This window comes from Pelobates fuscus, chromosome 1, assembly GCF_036172605.1.
Source record: "Pelobates fuscus isolate aPelFus1 chromosome 1, aPelFus1.pri, whole genome shotgun sequence".
NCBI classification, from domain to species: Eukaryota; Metazoa; Chordata; class Amphibia; order Anura; family Pelobatidae; genus Pelobates; species Pelobates fuscus.
In genome coordinates, this window is record NC_086317.1 from 208,037,266 (window position 1) to 208,058,498 (window position 21,233).

At 38.8% G+C, this 21,233-nt stretch overlaps 1 protein-coding gene across 1 annotated transcript in view; it reads left to right on the top strand.

Annotated features, from left to right (window-relative positions):
- The first annotated feature begins 1,863 nt into the window (after positions 1-1,863).
- DNAJC8 (DnaJ heat shock protein family (Hsp40) member C8) overlaps positions 1,864-21,233 on the top strand; it is a 38,588-nt gene continuing 19,218 nt past the window's right edge. Inside the window, exons 1-6 of the mRNA XM_063444456.1 lie at positions 1,864-1,972; positions 5,074-5,175; positions 8,412-8,468; positions 16,120-16,186; positions 16,570-16,664; positions 19,739-19,810. Coding sequence (XP_063300526.1) covers positions 1,904-1,972; positions 5,074-5,175; positions 8,412-8,468; positions 16,120-16,186; positions 16,570-16,664; positions 19,739-19,810 — 462 coding nt within the window. The 5' untranslated portion in view covers positions 1,864-1,903. The remainder of the gene's footprint in view (positions 1,973-5,073; positions 5,176-8,411; positions 8,469-16,119; positions 16,187-16,569; positions 16,665-19,738; positions 19,811-21,233) is intronic.

The window sequence follows — 21,233 nt, forward strand, 5'->3', positions numbered from 1 at the left end:
CTTGTGTCTGTATGAAATCTTCTCGTAGAGTTCCCTGTGGGCTGTTGCATCCGTTACCCGTTCCCGAGAGACCTTGGTCTAACCTGTCCATGGATTTTATTGTTGAATTACCTCCTTCAAATGGTAACACAGTTATCCTAATGATAGTAGATCAGTTTTCCAAGATGGCCCACTTTGCGTCTCTTCGCAAGCTGCCCACGTCTAGGGAACTGCCACTTATCTTCGCTAGAGAGGTGTTTCGGTTTCCTGGCATTCCCGTATCTATTGTGTCCGATAGGGGTAGCCAATTTATTTCCAGGTTCTGGAAAGCCTTTTGTTCGGAAATGGGTATTACTCTCTCATTTTCCGCATACCACCCCCAGTCTAATGGAGCTGCTGAACGTGCAAATCAATCTCTGGAGCAGTACCTTCGTTGTTTCGTATCCCACCATCAGAACAGTTGGTCTGACCTTCTTCCTTGGGCTGAGTTTGCTCGGAATAACGCTACTCATGATTCTTCCGGCAAAAGTCCTTTTTACGTTGTCTATCGCCAGCATCCCGTTGTTCTTCCGGCTGCTTTCTCCTCACAGGGCATGCCAGTTCTGGATGAGCATTTGGCTGGTTTGCGTAATACTTGGGAGCAGTTTCAGCGTTCTTTGGTGGATTCCACTGCTCGCCAGAAGGTGCAGGCTGACAAGCATCGCAGGGCGGCTCCTTCTTATGTCGTGGGGGACAGGGATTTGCTCTCCACAAGAAATATTCGCCTCCGGGTGCCTTCTATGAAATTGGCTCCCCGCTTTATTGGTCCTTATCGTGTTTTGCATAAGGTTAATCCTGTTTCGTATGCCTTGGGTCTTCCTAAGAATCTGCGTATTCCTAATGTCTTTCACACTTCGTTGTTGAAGCCTTACGTACGCAACCGCTATACCCGGCATACCTATGTTGTTTTGGGGTTATGCCCCTTTGTATCCTACAGCCATTACAACTTTGGTGGATGGACTTTTTCCATCTTTAGCCAGTGTTGTATTTCTCTTAAACAATATTAAGTTGATTTAGTAAAATATATGCATATCTATTGAGTAAGGTTCTAAGTAAATGTGACATTAATCAGCTGCTAATGAATGTAAACATCAAAAACAATGTGTTCTTGGTAGGTATCATGGAATTATTGTGGTCAGTGAAGGTTGGGAACCCTTGCTCTAGCCATCAATAGCACGTTGTGGTTGATGTGCTGGAGTGCCCAATCTGTGCATTTGCTAGGAATTCTATGATGCGGAAGTTAGCTTCTTGGTGAAGCCAGCTTCTTATGCAAAGGCTGAAGTTAGCTTCCTTTTCACCCAGCTACTTATTCAGATTAGCTTCCTGTTCATCCAGCTTCTCTTGCTATATCTGATGGATGGGCTGCACCACAACTACTGCAAACATAATTGATACTTTATTAACAAACTATATAATATATACAAAACAAAGGACAAAGTTAATTTTTTTTACCATCAATAGCCTACCAGAGCAGGACACAGGCCACTAAACCACCACTTCGGCACACTGCTGGATGCCTTTTTCAATGTAATATGTGTCCAGCCCTGGTGGGCTATTGAGGGTAACAGTATTACTGTGCTGTGTATATTTTAGCTTTTGCTCTCTTTGTCCTTTATTTTGTGTCTACTGTGTAGTTTGTCAATAAAGTATTAATTATTTCTGCAGTAGTTGTGGTGTGCAGTTTGGTTTTTGGGTTTAAATTCTATCTGTACCCTGTGACCAGTGTCACTCTATGCCTTGCTCAGTCCTGCTCACATCACACCTCTCTCTCACTAAGGATATACCCAGCATGCCCCGCTCTCCGTTTCCGCCCTCTTCATTTTTCTAGTCCTGCCTTCGGTGACGTAGTGGCGTACTTACGTGCGCGTCGTTGCGCGGCGGCAAGATGGCGGCTCCCGGAGCTGGAGGATCTTCTGGCTCGGCTAGTGACCCGTTTTCCACGTATTACTCCGAGGTAATGCGTCTGTTATGACCGCGGGGCTATGGGAACACCAAGCGGGTGTAGGAGCAGTTGGCTGGTGACGGGCAGTGCTTGCTGTAGGACCTTATTGCGGGTTAAAGGGAAATGGCTGAGTGCGTGCAGTGTGTGGCTCTCATGTTGTGATTTGCAGCATGGCTCCTGTGACACCGTGAGAGGGGGGCCGTACCGTGACATTGCATTTGTATGAAGGGGGGGGGGGGGGGGATGGTTGTGTGTGTGTGTGTGTGTGTGTGTCAGTCAGAAACCATGTGTTTCCAGGACACCCATCGCTCACTGTGTCGGTCAGTACACGAAAAGTTCTGCCCTAAAGTACTTGGAATTCAGATAATGCAGGCTTTATACCAGACCACAAATCAATGGGTGTAATCCTGCGGCATCTGCGCTCTACATACTATTAGGGGAGCACTTTTCATGTGATATGGTGTGTGTGTGTGTGTGTGTGTGTGTGTATATATAGATATGACCGTCTTAGGTTTTGCGATGTTTCTGGTAATACTTAGGTAGGAAAAACATCATTGAAAATGCTAGTTAAACGTAAGGGTTTCTGCAGCTTTAGTTTAGATTACTTGTCTTCTTCTCTCCTGTCTCCACTTTCTCTTCTCTCAGCTCTCTCCTGTCCCTCGCTCTAGGGACAAACTGCACCAACTAAAGCTGCTCTGTCACTTTCTGGGATATTTGCATGTTTTGCAAAGGCAAGGCTGTGGCAAAGTGGTGTCTTTGCTGATTGCCACAGGGTGCAGGGAAAATTGAGGTTTGCTTTCCTGGACCTGTTCTTCGCGTCCGTTGCCATCTTCTTCATATCCTGGTGCTTAATCTGTCAGAAGACCATGTACCCTCGTACATGGGTGAGAGTACCACCCTGTCTGTGGAAGACACTGGGGGAGCCTCCATAGAGAAATACCTTTACCCTCAGCTGAGTATTTGACAGTCGTAGTTCTGCCTTTTGTTAAAGGGGCACTCTAGGCACCAACTTTAGCTTAAAGAGACACTATAGGGGACACTATAGGGGCCAAAGCGCATGTGCGTCGAAAGTTGTGCTCACATTAAGACTTCTCCCATAGGAAAGCATTGTATAACGCTTTCCTGTGGGGTTTTGCATAGCGCGTGGACGTCCAGCGTCAGATGACCAAAAGTCACCTAACCACCCTGGTTAGACTGGTAGATAACCACTAGAGGTGGAGTTAACCCTGCAATGTAATTTTTTGCAGTTTATCTAAAATTGCAACCACTTCAATTAGCTTAGGTGGTCTAGGTGCCTATAGTGTCCCTTTTAATTATTTGTCATTTAGAAGTTGCATCACTTTTGTTTCTGTTTCTGCAGCTCTAGCCACATCTCCCCTCGTTGTGACTCCCACAGCCTGCATGAAAAAAATGGTTTCATTTTCAATCATATCTTAAACTTACTTTAGAAGTTTTTATCTCCAGATCTCTAATCATACCTAGAAGACTCTAGCAGAACATTTAACGGAGCAGGAGATGAGCAATTCTAAATTAAAGAGAACATGCAATAATGGAAGTTAAACATTAGATTTCTTTACAGCAAATGTATGTCACATGCAAAGAGGTCTTACTAGGGTTGCATAAACAGTGATTTTAAGCTTCTAAATGGAAAATAAACAAAAAAACCTTCTTCTAATTTCTGTACCATATCACAGCTCCACTTCACTTTCTTAATATGAACTCTTTCCTTGACCCTCTATTCTATTAAAACTGCCCTCTCCAAAGTGACTGATACACCTCTTGCTACTTGTGATACTGTTGACCACTCTCCTCTTCATCAAAGACTCCACAACCTTGTACTCCGTGACATTGTGCTCCTGGTTTTCATCCTATCTTTGTGAACACTCTTTTATCATTGGTGTTCCCCAAGGCTTTGTTTTTGGTACTCCTTTATTTTTCATTTACACTAAATGCATGTATGAGTAATATGGCCATCTGGCTCCTGTCTTTTTAAAAGCTCTGATCTATGTTAACAGGTAATTTCAACCGTGATATATGGTCCTCAGTGATACCAAGCTTTAATTTAGAACTTGCTATGCTATTACCAAGAGATCTATTTAACCATATAATGTCAACATTAACAACCTGTAAAAAAACATTAATCTGGTCCTTTGAAAAAGACCTCATAACACATTTATTGCAAGTCATTATGGGGTCTTGAGGTATGTACTTTCATTACTCTCAATGTATGGGCAGTGATAGGCCGAGAGTGTAAGCTCATACTCAAAGCCCATCATCAGTGCCCAAGGGAAATGCTTCTGTATTATTGCTTGGGCCAGAGGAGGCGTCAGCGGGGCCGAGTGATCGACTCTGAGAAGAAAACATTCGGGTCAAACCTTTTAAAATTTGTTTTATCCACAGTGGTCCATTAAAGACATTTTGCCAGTATTTCAGATATTCTGCTTGCTTTGCCTTTGCAACTCTTTACAGCCTTGCAGTTGTTAAAGAGCCATGCATCACTTTGAGATAGCTGCCTCATACAAAAGCTTTGAATAAGCAGGTTGCACCACTTTGCAGGCTAGAAAAAGCTGGTAAATATTTTTTCCATATTTACCTGCTTCTTTCTTATGCTTTCCACACCCACTTGCTGGAAAAGAGTATTGGGCAAGTCTGACAGTCACACATGTGCAGTAGGAAGATCTCTCCACCTTGCAACATCCTGACAGGGGCAGAAGAGAGGGAGAGTGATCATGCAGTGTAGGCTCCGGTGTTTTACTTTTCTTAGTTGAGAGGCGTGCCCAATAACGCAATCTGACCAAGGTTTTTTTTTTTTTTAGTAATTTTTTATAAATGTTTACTGCATATATTTTTTTTACATTATTTTGGTTTGTATATTTAAGTATTTGCTGATTTAAAAAAAAAAAAAAAAAAAGTAATTCGTTGCATGTTTCTTTAAAAGAGTGGTGATTTCCATTCTGGCTCTTTAAAGGTTGGCTTATATAATGTTAAGTTGTGTTACTTTCTTCACTAATATATGCAAATTGCAATATCATATTATGGTAATTCTTTAATCCTTTGTATATTTAGGCTACTGATCTGTTCCTTTTAATTTACTTTCCCACATCCCCCTACAGGTTAAACAAATTGAGAAACGGGACTCCGTTCTAACTTCAAAGCAGCAGATAGACCGGTTGATTAGACCTGGGTCATCCTATTTCAACCTAAATCCATTTGAGGTAAAACTATACAACTGTGATCAATGGAATTGCTTCTCCGTGATTCATTACTCCATGTTCTTCAAAAGTAATTTGGTGACCTAGTTTGACCCTCGGTTAATTTGGGGCATTTTGATGTCTACACACACTCATTTGTATGTCAAGATACAAAATTTGGGACCACCCTTGAGATATGCAGGCGATGCTTAACATATGTAAAATACTGTTGTGAATCACCTGCATATCTTAAGTTGCTTCTGAATTTGCACAGAGACTTAAAAAGCAAACAAAAAACACATTTTACATTTTTAGTTTTAATCATAGTAGGTTTAGATGTCATCTCTCTTCCCCATTTTCCTTGGCTATGGGGGTGTAGATTGTTAAAGATTATGATCTGTGATCGAGAGGACACCATTTAAAGGGAGGAACCGCTCCACAGGTCGACCATTTACCACAGGAGCCACAAGACGATCTGCTGACACCAGCCAGTCATCCTCTGCTGTGCAACGGAGGTTAAACAAATATTATAGTAAGACCCAATCCCCAGCTAATTAATATTAAAGGAGCACTATAGGGTCAGGAACACAACCGTGTATTCCTGACCCTATAATGCTAAACCCACCATAAAGGTGACTTGCTCCCCTTAAAAGCAATGAAAAATCACCTTATTTCCAGCGATGCGCGTGTCCGCCGGCATGGCCCTGCTCCCTTGGTGACATCATGACAACTGCCGATTTTTTTTTATTTTTTTTGCTAAGCTGGGAAAGCATTGGATTGGCTAAAATCGGCAAGGGGGCAGGGCCAGATGCCGTTTTGGCCAATTAGCACCTCCTCATAGAGATGCATTCAATCAATGCATATCTGAGGAAAATTCAGTGTCCCCATGCAGAGCGTGGAGACACTGAATGGCAGTGCTGACTACTGTGCAGCCCTGAGCCAGGAAGCCCCTCTAGGAGGCCATCTGAAAAGGCAGTGTTTGCATTAAAATGACTGAAGGCAATGATTATAATCACCACAACTACATTAAGCTAAAGCTGTTCTGGTGACTACAGTGTCCATTTAACTGATTGTTACAGTCAGTCACAATTCCCTTTTGCTTTCTTTTAAAATTCCTGCAACACAGCAGTTTGTAAAAGTGAGCTAATATGACTGGCTGAGTCATGTTACAACCACAGGTGATTTTACATTTGTCAACCAAGCAGGAATATATATAATATATATTTATTTCTCCATACATCTAATGCAATTTTACTTTCTACCATTCTTTCTGTTATCCACACAAAGCAACAGAAAGGGAAGCATAAATAATGATTTAATTTCCAGCTCAATTCAAAATTATCCTTGCTTATGTATTAATTTAAATTTTGTTTTAAAATAAAATTGGGCATTTTATACACCTTAATCACAAAGCCCACTGTAGTTATGGTGCCTGTTGTCCTCTAGTACAATTCCCTCTCACAGGTTTCCTCCGTGAAGTTTATTTTCTGTAGTTTTGCCGGCGTTCTGTATAAATGACAGGACGTTCGGGAAAAGTGAAAGAAGGCTTCACGGGAACACGGAGGAAAGGTGAGAATTGTGGGAAAATTGCTCTGACCACCGGAAATGAAGCACACTTTGCTGCTCCGCTGGTCATAGCTGGTCAGGCGTAAAACCTCCATAAGACAAATAGTCCCTACTTTGTCTTATGTCTTAACCCCTTAAGGACCAAACTTCTGGAATAAAAGGGAATCATGACATGTCACACATGTCATGTGCCCTTAAGGGGTTAAAGAAAACTAGAGCAGACAGGAAGAAATGAAGAACAGATCCTGAGAAAGGGAGAGAAGATGAATCGATTAAAAAAAAAAAAAGTATGTAGTATGTAAAAGAGCTGAAGAACAAAATAAGAAGAGTAGCACTTACAATTTTCTGAAGCTTATGATCAGCTCCAGATATGTGTGTTTGGGCAGATTGATCCACGCTTGTGATCTGTGTTAGGGTTCAGGAGGGCTGACATCAGTCGACTGACAAAATGCGGTACCTCTCACTCCTGTATCTCCTCTCCGATTCCCCTGTTCTTGAGGTTCAGGCCCCTTCGTTGGTCTTCCAGTTCTGCAAAACGCTGTTCTGTTTTGCGATTTTGCTGTTGCAGCTCGTGTACAGCTTGTTGCAGCAGGGTTGTGTCCTGCTTGTTTTGGCAGGAGTTTCCCTCCACAGCACTCAGGAGGCCTGTTTGGCCCTGCAGGTCTGTGCGGATCCGGGCCATGTCAGCTTGTATGGTAAGCTGAAACCCTGCTAGGAGCTCTTTCATTACCCCTGTGGTCACCGGGGAAGTATCCACTTGTGGGTGAGTCGGGAGTGGGGCTGACATGACGGGTGGATGATGTGTTTCTACCCAGCTAGTGAAGTCATCTGAAATGTCTGAGCAGTCTTCGGCGTAGTCGGCCATGTTGGCGCCCACCGTGCTGCGGGCAAGCCTCCAGAGGTCTCCAATATTTCCGCTCTGTTTGGGTCTGTCGGGCTTGTGTTTATTTATTTTTTACCTATCTCCTCCGTTGGTGGTGGTACTGTTTGGTACATTTTGTGGGAGATTTGGGCTGCAATAGCGGGTCCAATGTGGCTGTTTGTCACGGAGCTTCAGTTGCATGCGGCCATTCAGGTTAGTAGCTTGGCTCCGCTCCCAAAACTAGTTTTATTTAAGACAAAAAATAATAAAACCAATATTTAGCATAAAAACAGAAACCTGTTCTGCCAAACAAGGCTTTTTCCAAATACAGCTCATTGGACCTGTCCTGTTTAAATAGCAGCAAATATTTTTGTTAGAAAAGGTCAGATAATGTCACAGATCATGTGGCCAGCATGTAATTAACTTAAAACATCAAATGTAACATTGGATATATGGCTACAAAAGGGTATAATAGAATATGTATAATGTGACCAGATCATTTTAAAATTAAACTTTAAATTTGAAATAAACATATAGAAGAAAAAGGGGTCTGGGTGTCTTTAAAATTGAAACCCAAGATGGCTGCCATTGAAGTACCAACATGACCAACGCTTACAGAAAATAGTGAGTGAGAGAGGTGCAAAAGGCATTTCAATTAAGTTGTTTTGGTGCCCAGAGGGCCCTTTTTAATACTGCTGTCTTTTTTTTTTTTTTTTTTTATTTAAATGTTGTCATATTTTCAGTTTCTAGTTATACAGTTCAGTTGGAATGCATCTTAATTTAGCATTGTGTCATCCAGTAAGCAGGAATGTTTTTTTTTCCTTTTTGGTAGGTTCTCCAGATTGATCCAGAAGTTACAGATGATGAAATCAAGAAAAGATTTCGACAGGTACCACCATTTAATTAATTTAATTTGATGATTAGATTTATAACAATGTTTTCACTATGCAGCCAATATTTCTTAATACAATGTATTTTTTTTTTTTTTTTTTTTAACCCTTCGTTTTAAAATGTTTGTAAGCAAACTAAAAAATATTACTATTTAGTTTACCGTTATTTTTGTCAGGAGTAAAAAGTACCAGTAATTTTAGGTACTTAAGGATTTAAAGAAACGCCCCTTTGCTCCTAAAGCACTAATCTCCCATTTTAGCATCTTTTATATTTAATTTACGCTCCTTACTAGGTGCACAGGTCACGGAGCTACACTAGTTTAGTAATAGTCATTTATTTATTTTTATTATGTAATAGTCTGAATGTTTCATTCAGTATAATAACCTTGCTTGTCTACACACATTGTATTCTGTATATTGGTTAAACACAGTCTAGTCACACAGGGTTAGGCAACTTGTGGCACTCTAGATGTTGTGGATTACATCTCCTTAATGCATTGTCAGCATTATTGCTGTAAGAGCATTTTGGTAGATGTAGCCCACAACATCTGGAGTGCTAAAGGTTGTTATATGCATACCAGCTCTCTACTGACATCTAGTGGTTAATAATTGTCAATCTTTTCTCTTCACTTGTATAAATTACTGGATACTTTTATTACAATCTAGCAATTAATTGGCTACAATTGTACTACTACATAATATTAAATTAACTATTTAGTAGCATTTTTTTTTTATCACTCAACCTTGGGCTCTGTTTAGTAAATAATCCAGGTTTTGATTCATTGGGGGGTTGTTCACTAAAATGTTGACTAGTGATTTTTTTTGTATTCGTTTAGCTATTAACCCCTTCAGGACCGCTGACGGTCCTGAACCGTCATAACGGTCTGGGGCTACTTACCTGATCGCCGTCGGTCCCCCGGCGGCGATCAGCGCTCCTCCCGGTCCAGGGGGACTGCCTGTCTGCCCGGGCAGTCTCCCCTCGGCAGATCAAGACCCCACGGCTACGTGATCACTCGATCACATGACCGCAATAGGTGTCCATGTGTCTGCCTGCAGGGGGACTGTCTGTGCTGACAGGCAGTCTCCCTGCAAGTGGAAAATCAAAAATAAAGTTGCAAAATAAAGCAATCAGTGTAAAAAAATATGTGTGTATATATATATATATATATATATATATAATAGTCATACTAAGTGTATTTTTATATTTATATATACGTATATATATATATATATATATATATATATATATATATATATATATATATATATATATAATTACTATATATGGTATATATATATATTATAAAATACAAATATGTTAATAAAAATAAATGACAAAAAATAAAAATTATTTTTAATTAAAAAAAAATTATATATATATGCAATTTTATTCTAACAGTATTTTGATATTGAGATATATATATATATATATATATATATATATATATATATATATATCAAAATACACTTGGAATGTAATGATATATATATCTATGTATAAATAAATAAAAATAATACGAAATATACATATGTCCATATACATAATTTCATAAATATGTATATATATTAAAATTCTACGTGCGTATTTATGTAATATTTTTACTTAATTAAGTAATTTTAATGATTGCAATTTGAGGGACCTGCCTGCCAACCCAGGCAGAAAGTCCAGATAATTTAATTTGCTAGCACTGTGTTTAACCCTGTAACTTTCTATGACACCCTAAAACCTGTACATGGGGGTACTGTTTTACTCGGCAGACTTCGCTGAACAAAAATATTAGTGTTTCAAAACAGTAAAACATATCACAGCGATGATATTGACCGTGAAAGTGAAGTTTTTCTGCATTTTTCACACACAAACAGCACTTTCACTGAGGATATTATTGCTGTGATACATTTTACTGTTCGTAGTGATACACTAATATTTGTGTTCAGCGAAGTCTCCTGAGTATAACAGTACCCCACATGTAGAGGTTTTATAGTGTTTGTGAAAGTTACAGGGTCAAATATAAGGCTTGATTTTACTTTTTATTATTTATTTTTTTTTATATTGAAATTTGTCAGATTGGTTAGGTTGCCTTTGAGAGCGTATGGTAGCCAAGGAATGAGAATTAGCCCCATGATGGCATACCATTTGCAAAAGAAGACAACCCAAGGTATTGCAAATGGGGTATGTTCAGCCTTTTTTAGTAGCCACTTAGTCACAAACACCGGCCAAAGTTAGCGTTTTTTGCATTTTTAACACACAAACAAATATAAATGCTAACTTTGGCCAGTGTTTGACTAGGTGGCTACTAAAAAAGACTGGACATACCCCATTTTGAATACCCTGGGTTGTCTACTTTCAAAAAAATATGTACATGTTAGGTGTGTTTCGGGGATTTATGACACATAACGGTGTTACAATGTCACTATTGATACATTTAAAATATATATATATATTGAAACAGCAATTTCCTACTTGTAGGAAAAATATATGAAGTTTTCGATGCATTCAATAGTTTGAAACAACTTAGTGCTGGAAAGCTTTATAAAAGTATAGATTTTAAATGTGTTAAAGGTTATATTTAAAACAGTTCTATACTGACCATTTGGTTGTTTGTTTCAGGGGTATTTATAAGTCTGGGGTAATAACTTAATAACCCACTCTCTTCCCCCCCCCCCCCCCCCCCAAAAAAAAAAAAAAATCTTGAGTTGGCGTCATTAGTTACACAATTGTATGTTGATGGCGTGATGTCATGACATAATAGGGCGGGGTTATATCATATAGCTTTAGAATCACTGATTGAGGTGCCTGAGGGTGTGAGACAGACGTGGTGCCTACTTGGGGAGGTAGGGTTACCTGATGAGTGACAGTGCAAGGGTATGTATCTTTATACAAACAATAGTAAATGAAGACCGCACTCTCACTTTAAATAATGCTTATAAATAATTTGTTTAGTTTTCCTTAGTGCAAAAAAATAAGTAAAGCACTTTTGCCAACAAAATAGGACCTATATTGCATTGATGAGGAATACATATCTTGTTGAGAAATTCGTACACCTCAATTGCAATAAAGTATTGGAAAAGAAAAAAGTGTGAATTCTATAAATATAGAAAAAATTCACATATTCAATTTAATGCACCCCGCTGAAGAAGCCTGAAGTTAATTGGCTCCTAAGACACCTAGTCCACTTATGATGGTGAGTCTGAAGAAATCCAAAAAGAATGAGGGGAAATAAATGCTCAAAAAGATGGAAGAATTTAGAATTGCGCATATGTTAAATGCACATAATGCTTGTCAATAAGACAAAAACAAAAGGAGGCATAATTCTAAAAAGAAAAAAAAAAGTCCAAACAAAAATATATGTTCTAGTATACTCAGTCTCTGGTGGTCAAACAAAAAAATAGAAATAAATATATATACACAAGAAACAAAAAAAACAACGTTTCGACCTCTGCAGGTCTTTTTCAAGGGTCCGTAACCTTGAAAAAGACCTGCAGAGGTCGAAACGTAGTTTTTTTTTGTTCGCACATGATTTAAAAAAAAAAAAACGTAATACATTTTTTTCACAAGCCCTGAGAGTGCATCCTGGATTTTTCTTGTATATATATGGAACGCACAACTGTTTGCACCCAGGCAGATTTATCATAAATACAATTAAGGAGAGTGCCAAGCTATTTATTTATATATATATATATATATATATATTGTTTTTATTATTTAAAAGAAAAAATATGGAAAAACAGAAAACAAGGGTGGATCTCACCAATTAAGTAAGTTTGTGTCCACTGTTTCAGTATTGTAATGTAATGGCAGTGTTCCTGGGATTTTCTGATAGCTGCTTGTGTGGCTCTCTGGTGTGGGTCATAGTTCTCTTTGTTAAGGAGTGTAGTAGGTCAGTGTCCAGCTGGGCTTCACGCTCTGGGCACTTCTCCCTTTAATGGCCCTGGGTAATAAGCGCATTTAGTGTGTTAAAATAGGATGGGGTGTGCCTGCCGAAATGGTTGCAGGGTAGATGTAGAATGTAAGATCCATAACTTGCTTGTAAAGAAATTTTAATTTCCTAACATTAGTTCAATTTAGTGCTTCTTACTCCTAGAACATCTCATATTTTGTCCATCTAACTAGTCTAACTTTGTCCATCTAATCGGTTTAGCAAACTATTAGAGCCATACTCTGAATATTTCCCATCATCTGTATTGGCCTTGTAATTTACCAATATTACTGATAACTCGCCTCTCCCACGGACCTCATTCCCCATGCGGAAAAACCAGCCAACGTAGCCCCACGTCATGACCTCCCGTCACCCCTCCCTGTGAGGCCCAACATGCGGAGCTCAGTTGAAAGCAGGGAGGTGAGACAGGAAATAATCGACTGTAATTTACTGGGCTGGCTGACTGAGAGTGATGGTAACAACACTGTTCTTGCTGGGATCTCATTGATCCCAGCATGTACTGTCTTCCTAAGAGTGATAGGAGTCCAATTTCTGTCAGCATGTTCAGTTAATACCAGAACTGAAAAAACAACACAACTAGAGTTGAGCGGACACCTGGATGTTCGGGTTCGACCGAACTTCGTCAAAAAGTTCAAGTTCGGGACTTACCCAGTGGAGGAAGAAGAATGTTACACTGTATACAGTTTTAAATTAAAAGTATACAAACATAGCCATGATTCAGCTGTAAGCATTTGCAACAATCAAGTAACAAACATTCATATAAAATGTAAGTTACTTGGCCAGTCAATGTAATGACAGGAATGAATAAGTAGATAACTCCCTAATTCCCATGGTATTAGAGAGCTATCTTCTGAAAGACTATGAATTGGTATTTCAGCCAAATTTACTAATACTAAGTAAATATTACTAAGTATTAGTAAATTATGCCCCTACTTGCTATACCGTGAGTAGTGGCATGTCTAAACAGTGAGGAGCCTGTGGCTGCTCACTGTTAAAAATAAAAAAGGTTGCCCCCATCCCTGTACTGCTGCTGGGGGACCTAAAGTAAAATAAGGGGGGGACCTATTGTCCGGCCCCCCACCCCTGAGCGGCGGGTGGGGACCATAAATACCAATAAGGGGTGGGGTGGGGGGGACCTATTGTCCTCCCCCGGCCCCCACCCCTGAGCGACGGGTGGGGGCCCTAAATTAGAATGGGGGGGGGAAGCCTAATGTCCTCCCCCCTGGCCCTGGTGGGTGGGGGCCCTAAATAAAAATTTGGGGGGAGGGACGGGGGAACACACACACACCTAATGTCCCCCCCCCCCTGGCCACCACCCCTGGAAAAAAAAAACAGAATACCTGTCGAACTTAAAATAAAATAAAAAAACCTGACGCAAAAAAAATTAATCCATCTTCACCCATGGAGGGCTCCGTGCAGACTGAGCTCTGCAGGGCGGGGCAAGGCTTATAAAGCCTTGCCCCGCCCTGCAATTAGGCTAAGAACACTCTGGTTGGTTTAAGCCAATCAGAGTGCGCTGTGTCATTTTAGTAAATTTAGGTCTTTCAGCCTTTTGGTAGATACCGTGCGAATTAGGGAGTTATCTACTAAGCGGCTGCAAGATGCAGCACAGCAATGAATATGATCATAGTTTCATTCATTCGAATAAAATTGCGATACGAACAAAGTCCCGAATTGCGTTCTAACACGAATGGAGAAACTGTTCTCATTTTGTTAGGACGCAATTCGGCAGTTTTGTCAAACGCTTGTTGATTGGCTACCCTGCAGCTTTTCAAAACGCGCCATTAAATCGCTGAACACCGTATCTGTACCCGAACTGTTACTGAAATGTTCGGGGTCAAAAAATCGTAATGTTTGGTACATTCGGGTTCGCTCAACTCTAAATACAACATCTACACAAAAACATTAAATGTGAAAAATGTCTACAACGGTTGCTGACAATCAGCTCGAAAAGTTACTAATAATTTGTATCTGCATCGGCTATGGTAAAAATTATACCGGTCAATCCCTACCTAAATCTGAACATACAAGCTCCATCAAAGTGCATTAAAATAGAAGAAAAATAATCTTCTCATATTCTTTAGTTATACGGATTTTTATTAGTGTTTTTACAATCGATATGTTGCATACAAGACAACTAGATAGATACTGTGATATCCTAGATCAGGGGTAGGCAACCTTTTTAGTAGTGTGCCAAAATAAGATCTTGAAGTCCTATTTTTAAAAATTCAGGTATGTATGTTGCCGCATTGTTCTTGTTATTTATGAGTGCTGTATGTAGTTGCTTTGTAGTGTTCTATTTGTACGTATCTGGGCAATGCTATTGTATATATTTGAGTAGTTTGTGGTATTGTGTATGATACCAATGAATGTGGGATGTTTACGGTTGCTGCTTGTGGAACTGGATGATGTGTCACATAGTGTGTATGTGTGGGCTGCTTGTGGTATTACATGTGAGAGGCTGCTTGTGGAGTTGTGTATGTGGATTGTGAGTGGTGTCTGTGGGGACTGTGTGTGTAGGTCCAGTGGGGACCGTACTGGCCAGGTACAGATCGTGGGCAGGAGCTGCTATAGCTGCAGTGGGCAGCACTACTCTAGTGTGGTTTCTGGTTGAAAATTGCTGGGAGAAAGTGAAAAGTAAACAAAAAGTGTACTATATATGTGGCACAACAACAAACAGTGCTATCACCTGGATAAGTGTGCCTCACATACACACATAAAAGTAGCAAAAAACAAGATATAGTTGATACAACTCTGTAGAAAAGTCTACAACAGGTGATATAGAACAAAAAATATATAGAGGATACAACCTGAAATAAACAGGATGTAATAATAGAGATCTGAAAATATAAAATCACATACAGTGAAGTGTATATACAGATAAATGGCTAAATCCAGGAGGTAGAGAACATTTATCTGTATATACTTCACTATATGTGATCTTAGTCCTTAGTTTTCTCGAAGTGTTGTAATGAATAAATTGAGGATTGTCCCTCACCACCTTTTTGCACTAACCGATATCTGAAGTTCCACTGGGACTCCTGACAGGCCAGAGACGATTTAGCTCTAAAAGTTTTGAGTGCCGTGCAAAGGCACCCAGAGTGCCATGCATGGCACACGTGCCATAGGTTGCCTACCACTGTCCTAGATGGTCTGTTTCATATCCTTCACAGGTATCATGAAAACATGCCTAATACAAATAACAAGAGCATGCCATCTGTCCACCCTAGGAAAAAAGTGGGGGTAAATGTGATATAACATCAAAAACTTGGGAGGAGAATAAAGGGTAAACAGATGAGCGAGATGATGGGAATAAAATAGTTGGCCAATTTAGGCAGCATTGCACTTCCAGCCAGTCATCCTTAAAGCAAAAAGATTAATTTAATATGGTGAGAAGCCATTGGTTAATAAAACTGTGGAATTTGAGGTATGCATTCCTGGCAGCTGCTGCTAAGATATTCACATGAATCTATGGGCAAGTCTGTCTTATTTTGAGCTTATGTCTATTAGACTTGTCAAATAACAGTGTGTTTAGTTTTTTCTTTGTGACTTTGTTTTTCTTCTCAGATTCAGGAATGGCAAGTGTGCATCACTGTGCTGCATATTAACTTTGCTCCATTCACCTAGTTTGCATTATGAGTGATTTTATTTCCTGCTGGAACAAGAAAGACACTTTTTAAAAACATTAGTATTATTTTCTTTTCTTTTACAGTTATCAATCCTTGTCCATCCAGATAAAAATCAAGATGACCCAGATAGAGCCCAAAAAGCATTTGAAGGTAAATATTGTACTTTATCAACAATTATTTTTTCAACTTAGCTCTTTCATAGCCACCTATAACCATTTGTCCCCTCCTTTTTCTGCTTCTTCCAAACGTTCTTTGTAATTCCTTATTTCCTTTTGCTCCAGGTTCTTATTCATTCATGTACAATGGGTTGATGTATTGGACCATTAGTGGGGAATTCAGTCTTTAACCCCTTAAGGACCAAACTTCTTGATTAAAAGGGAATCATGACATGTCATCTGTCCTTAAGGGGTTAAAGATCCAGCATTTAATACGGCTTGTTTCTTTGTGGCGCCTTTCTCCTAATATGGTTGTTTTACTTTATTTTCATTTGAAGTGATCTTCAGTTTGTAATGCTTGACATTATGTTCCTACAGCTGTAGACAAGGCATACAAATGCTTACTGGACCCTGAGCAAAAGAAGAGGGCACTAGATGTGATTCAGGCTGGACAGGAGTATGTTGAACACATTGTAAGTACCGAAGCATATCTGAAAAATGGAATGCCATTTTTCCATACGTCCATACGTCTTCACAAATGGCTAGTTGACCTTTCCTCTCTTACAGGACAGGTAGCAAGGTTAAAAATACAAAATGCAGTCTTCTACCCTTCTAGCTTTATTGAGGACAACTCCACCCTGAATTCCCCAGTGTCTGCCTGTCCTAAGGACAGACAGGTCAGATTGCATAATTCTCTTCCTGTCTTTGACAGAATAGATTGGGCTGTAACATAGGGCTTGATTAGGCTTGCAACTATCCTTGTAGTTGCAAGTTTAAAACAATGATACACATTTATGAGTGATTATTTCATTTGTTTTTAAAACCATATGGGGTTTCAATAAAAGTGGATTGTTTTTATTAATAATCTAGATATTCCTGCTTTGATAATAGAATAGGTACAGCTACTCACATTTTTGCGATTTGGTCAGACATGGGGATCTGTCCAATCCATGCCTGAAGAGAGGTAGGTTCGCCTGTACGCATGGCTGAGAGGTTCCATTGGTGGAACGCACACATTGGGTGGTGGTGCATTTCAAAACGATCTCAGCACATGCAGCCGGTTTTAAATCTGGTGATCTCTAAACCAAGGAGTAACTATCTGGCTTTTAGGTTCATGTAAGATTAGTTGCCAGTGTGCTCTCACCAACACTTCAGAGACCATTGAGTTAAATCAAGTGACCTTTACTATAATAGTCTTTTTGTTTCCCTTTACTTTCCTATTTTATTTTAGGTGAACTACCAGATAGTAGTCTGACAGAAAGCAGACTAGCAGTGGCAGATCCCTGCTCTATATGCCCACTACTCAATCCATGAAAGCTTTTCCCAAAGCATGAGTCGGGCTAAGATTGCTTCACTAAGCATTCTGTGGCATACACACGCACAGGTTGCCATGTGTTTCGAATAACTGAATGAAAGCACGCACAAACAGGTTGTAATAAATTTCCATTGCATTTAAGAACAAATTGATATATATATATATATATATATTGGTATATTTTCGTTTTAGTAGTCGTTTGGCTTTTTACAGCCAATCTGGCTATGTGACTGCCAGGTACAATCTACATTCGCTTCTGTGTGTTCCACCATTTCTCCCTACACACAGTGAGGCATTTAGGCAAGGTTGTTGGTACACAAAATCCTTATAGCCTCTTTCTCGATATATAAGGTAAACAAACAGCCAAAGTTAAGATTTCAAGGTAAATGCATAATATGTTCCAGTAAGCTTGTTCCCAAGTTTGACGATTTCCAAGGCCAAGTTAGCTTTACGACGTGTATGCTAGTCTGAACATTGCAGAAAGGCTTGGTTTTCTATAGAGGCCGTGGAAGCAAATTCCCAGGTTGCTCTCTGTTTCTAATCGCCATAAGGGAAATGTGCACACAGGTTGTGAATCGTTTCCTCTGCCAGCTAAAGCACATGCAATTTTCTACTTTGGTGCAGAATCCCCACCTATGTAAAGCCTAACTGCCTATGTGTATGCATTGCTCAGACCTTTACAGTCTGTGTGTTTTTCTTTCTTGCCTTAAACACACAGTAAGATAGTTATGGTATTGTTTGGTACACTTGTTTCAGTTTAATCACTAGTCTGTGACCTGTATGCTATATACAGGTGATATGTTCTATCAGGGACATTATTCCAAAAGTTAAAATAGGTTATTAATATAGAGCCAACATATCCTGCAGTGCTGTACAATTGGTAAACCAAGACACAAAATTCTGACAAAACACATTTGACATATGGGGGCAGTCCCCATATGTCAAATGTGTTTTGTCAGAATTTTGTGTCTTGGTTTACCAATTGTACAGCACTGCAGGATATGTTGGCTCTATATTAATAACCTATTTTAACTTTTGGAATAATGTCCCTGATAGAACATTTCACCTGTATATAGCATACAGGTCACAGACTAGTGATTAAACTGAAACAAGTGTACCAAACAATACCATAACTATCTTACTGTGTGTTTAAGGCAAGAAAGAAAAACACACAGACTGTAAAGGTCTGAGCAATGCATACACATAGGCAGTTAGGCTTTACATAGGTGGGGATTCTGCACCAAAGTAGAAAATTGCATGTGCTTTAGCTGGCAGAGGAAACGATTCACAACCTGTGTGCACAGGTGAAGAGGGCCCTGCCCAAGCAAGCTTATGGTCCAACAGGTTCAGTAAATTCCATGGAAAAAGGAAAAGCCTTTAGAGTTTTACCATAAACATGAATGTTTAACTCTGTATGGTTTTAAGCTAAATTACAGGTGACCTTTTATTCTAACCTGCGAATACCCTCAAGTTATGTCTGATTATCGTCAGATCTCAATGCAGGAAGGGGTTTAATGAATTAAAACCACTTTAACCCTTGAAATTATAGCTCTCATCAAAGATGAGATGACACTTAAAGATAAGAGTTTTAAAATTGAAATGAAGTTCCAGGCCTATGGTGCCCAAAATACAGTGCTGTATATTTTTTGGATATATGTATTTTTAATGTTCTGAAATGTATGTGCCAATATGTATAAGTATACTTAGTTTTTTGGTGAACCTGCTATTTTGTTTCCATTGCATCCGATTTACCTAGGTCAGATGTTATGTCCTGCTTTCCTTTCGACTCTTTTACAAGTGATTTTTAGTGACTGTGCCATGGCACACAGGTGTACTGTAAATCCATGGACTGAGCGGCGATTATCTGCCTAATCCCCGCTCAGTCCATGGGCGGCTGCCTAATCCCCGCTCAGTCCATGGGCGGCTGCCTAATCCCCGCTCAGTCCATGGGCGGCTGCCTAATCCCCGCTCAGTCCATGGGCGGCTGCCTAATCCCCGCTGCACTTAATTATACAATGCTCTCTGTACTCAATTTGCCTTTCTTTTGGATAGAGGAAGTTAAAACCGTGTCTGGATTAGGAACTGTGCGCAGGGTACTTTCCCTGTCAGATGGATGAAACGACCAGGCAGAGCTGCCCTGTAATCCATTACAGATTTTTAAAATCTTAAGTAAGAACACATGGATTTGAATAATAATTTTTATTTTTTTTTCCCATTGGTTTTGTATTTTAGGTAAAAGAGAAGAAGAAACAATTGAAAAAAGAAGGGAAATCATTAGTTGTTGAGGAAGACGACCCTGAAGTTGTAAGTTTTTATTTATTTTTATTTTTTATTAAACTTTATTTAATTTTTTCATATATTGTACAAAACATTATCGGCTTATACATCAGTAATAATCAGTAAAGCATCTAAATATATAAGCATAGTCTACAACAAGGACATTAACTCACTTAAACATAAAACAAACAATACTTTAAAAAAAAAAAAGAAAAAGAAAATACAGATCGGGAGTTAATTATATTTATCTAATGGTGTTATCTGTTGTACTTTTTGCAAGGTAAACAAATAGAATAATACTTTCAAATTATTTTCAACCATCGATTAAAGAAATCTCTTGTTTTTTTATATTGCTGTGGATTTAAATTAGCCAATTTTTTTTCCATACAAAATTACAATTTCAATTGATATAAATACTGATGCTTTTGGAATGGCATATTAGATTTCCAATTTCTGGCAGTCATAATTTTTGTCGCTATGAGGCAGTGAATAGCTGAACATCTATTTTCCCTAGGAAGTTCATACAGATTCAAATGTAATCGCGCGGTCTCTGGGCACCAGTTCAGATCTACATTCGATAACCCCTATAACTTTAGAATGCCCATTTCCAAATTGTTTTAATTAGTGGACATGACCACCAGATATGTATAAAAGTGCCTGCAGGATTTCCACATCTCTAACAGTTTGACATATAGTTAGGATACATTTTAGATAATCTAAATTAAACCAAATACCATGTATTCATAATTATATATTGGCATTCTATTAAATTCAAGCAATGTATATTTTTTTTTAAACTAGCCATAAGGAAGAGTACCATTCAGATTCTAAAATTTCCAATCCTAACTCCTTATTCCAGGTTTATTATTATTTAATGGTTTATCAATTAACATCTCAATCAATTTATTGGCTTTGAAGGTAATTTTTTTTTTTTTAACCTTTACATACGAGAACATTTGTTTCATAGGTTTTAGTTATTGTTGTACTTTTTAATAAGTTATTTAAAAAGTTTTTGATTCTCAAAAAAAATTTCTTTTTATTTGATATTTTGAAAAAATATTGGAGAATGAATCTATTTGATCTTGCTGAGTGATATCTGCAAGAGTAGTTTCGTACATTTTTGGCCAATTATCTTCTAAAGATGCTAAATGACATGTCTTTAATATTTTATGTCTTAGACCAAAGTATTTCTTAAATTCGTCCCATACCTGGATTGTTTGTTAGTATCGAAGATTTGTTATATACAAGGTTCGTCAATTCTTCACCGCTATTACACCATAAAAAATACTCTAATCTTTCTATTTTCACTGCCTCAGATTCTATCATATACCATGGCTCAATTGCCATTTCATCTACTTGTAACTTATATATGTGTTCTATCATATTGGCATAATATGTATGTTTAATAATTGGAAAATTTAGACCTCCCTTCTGTTGTTTTTTTTTTTTG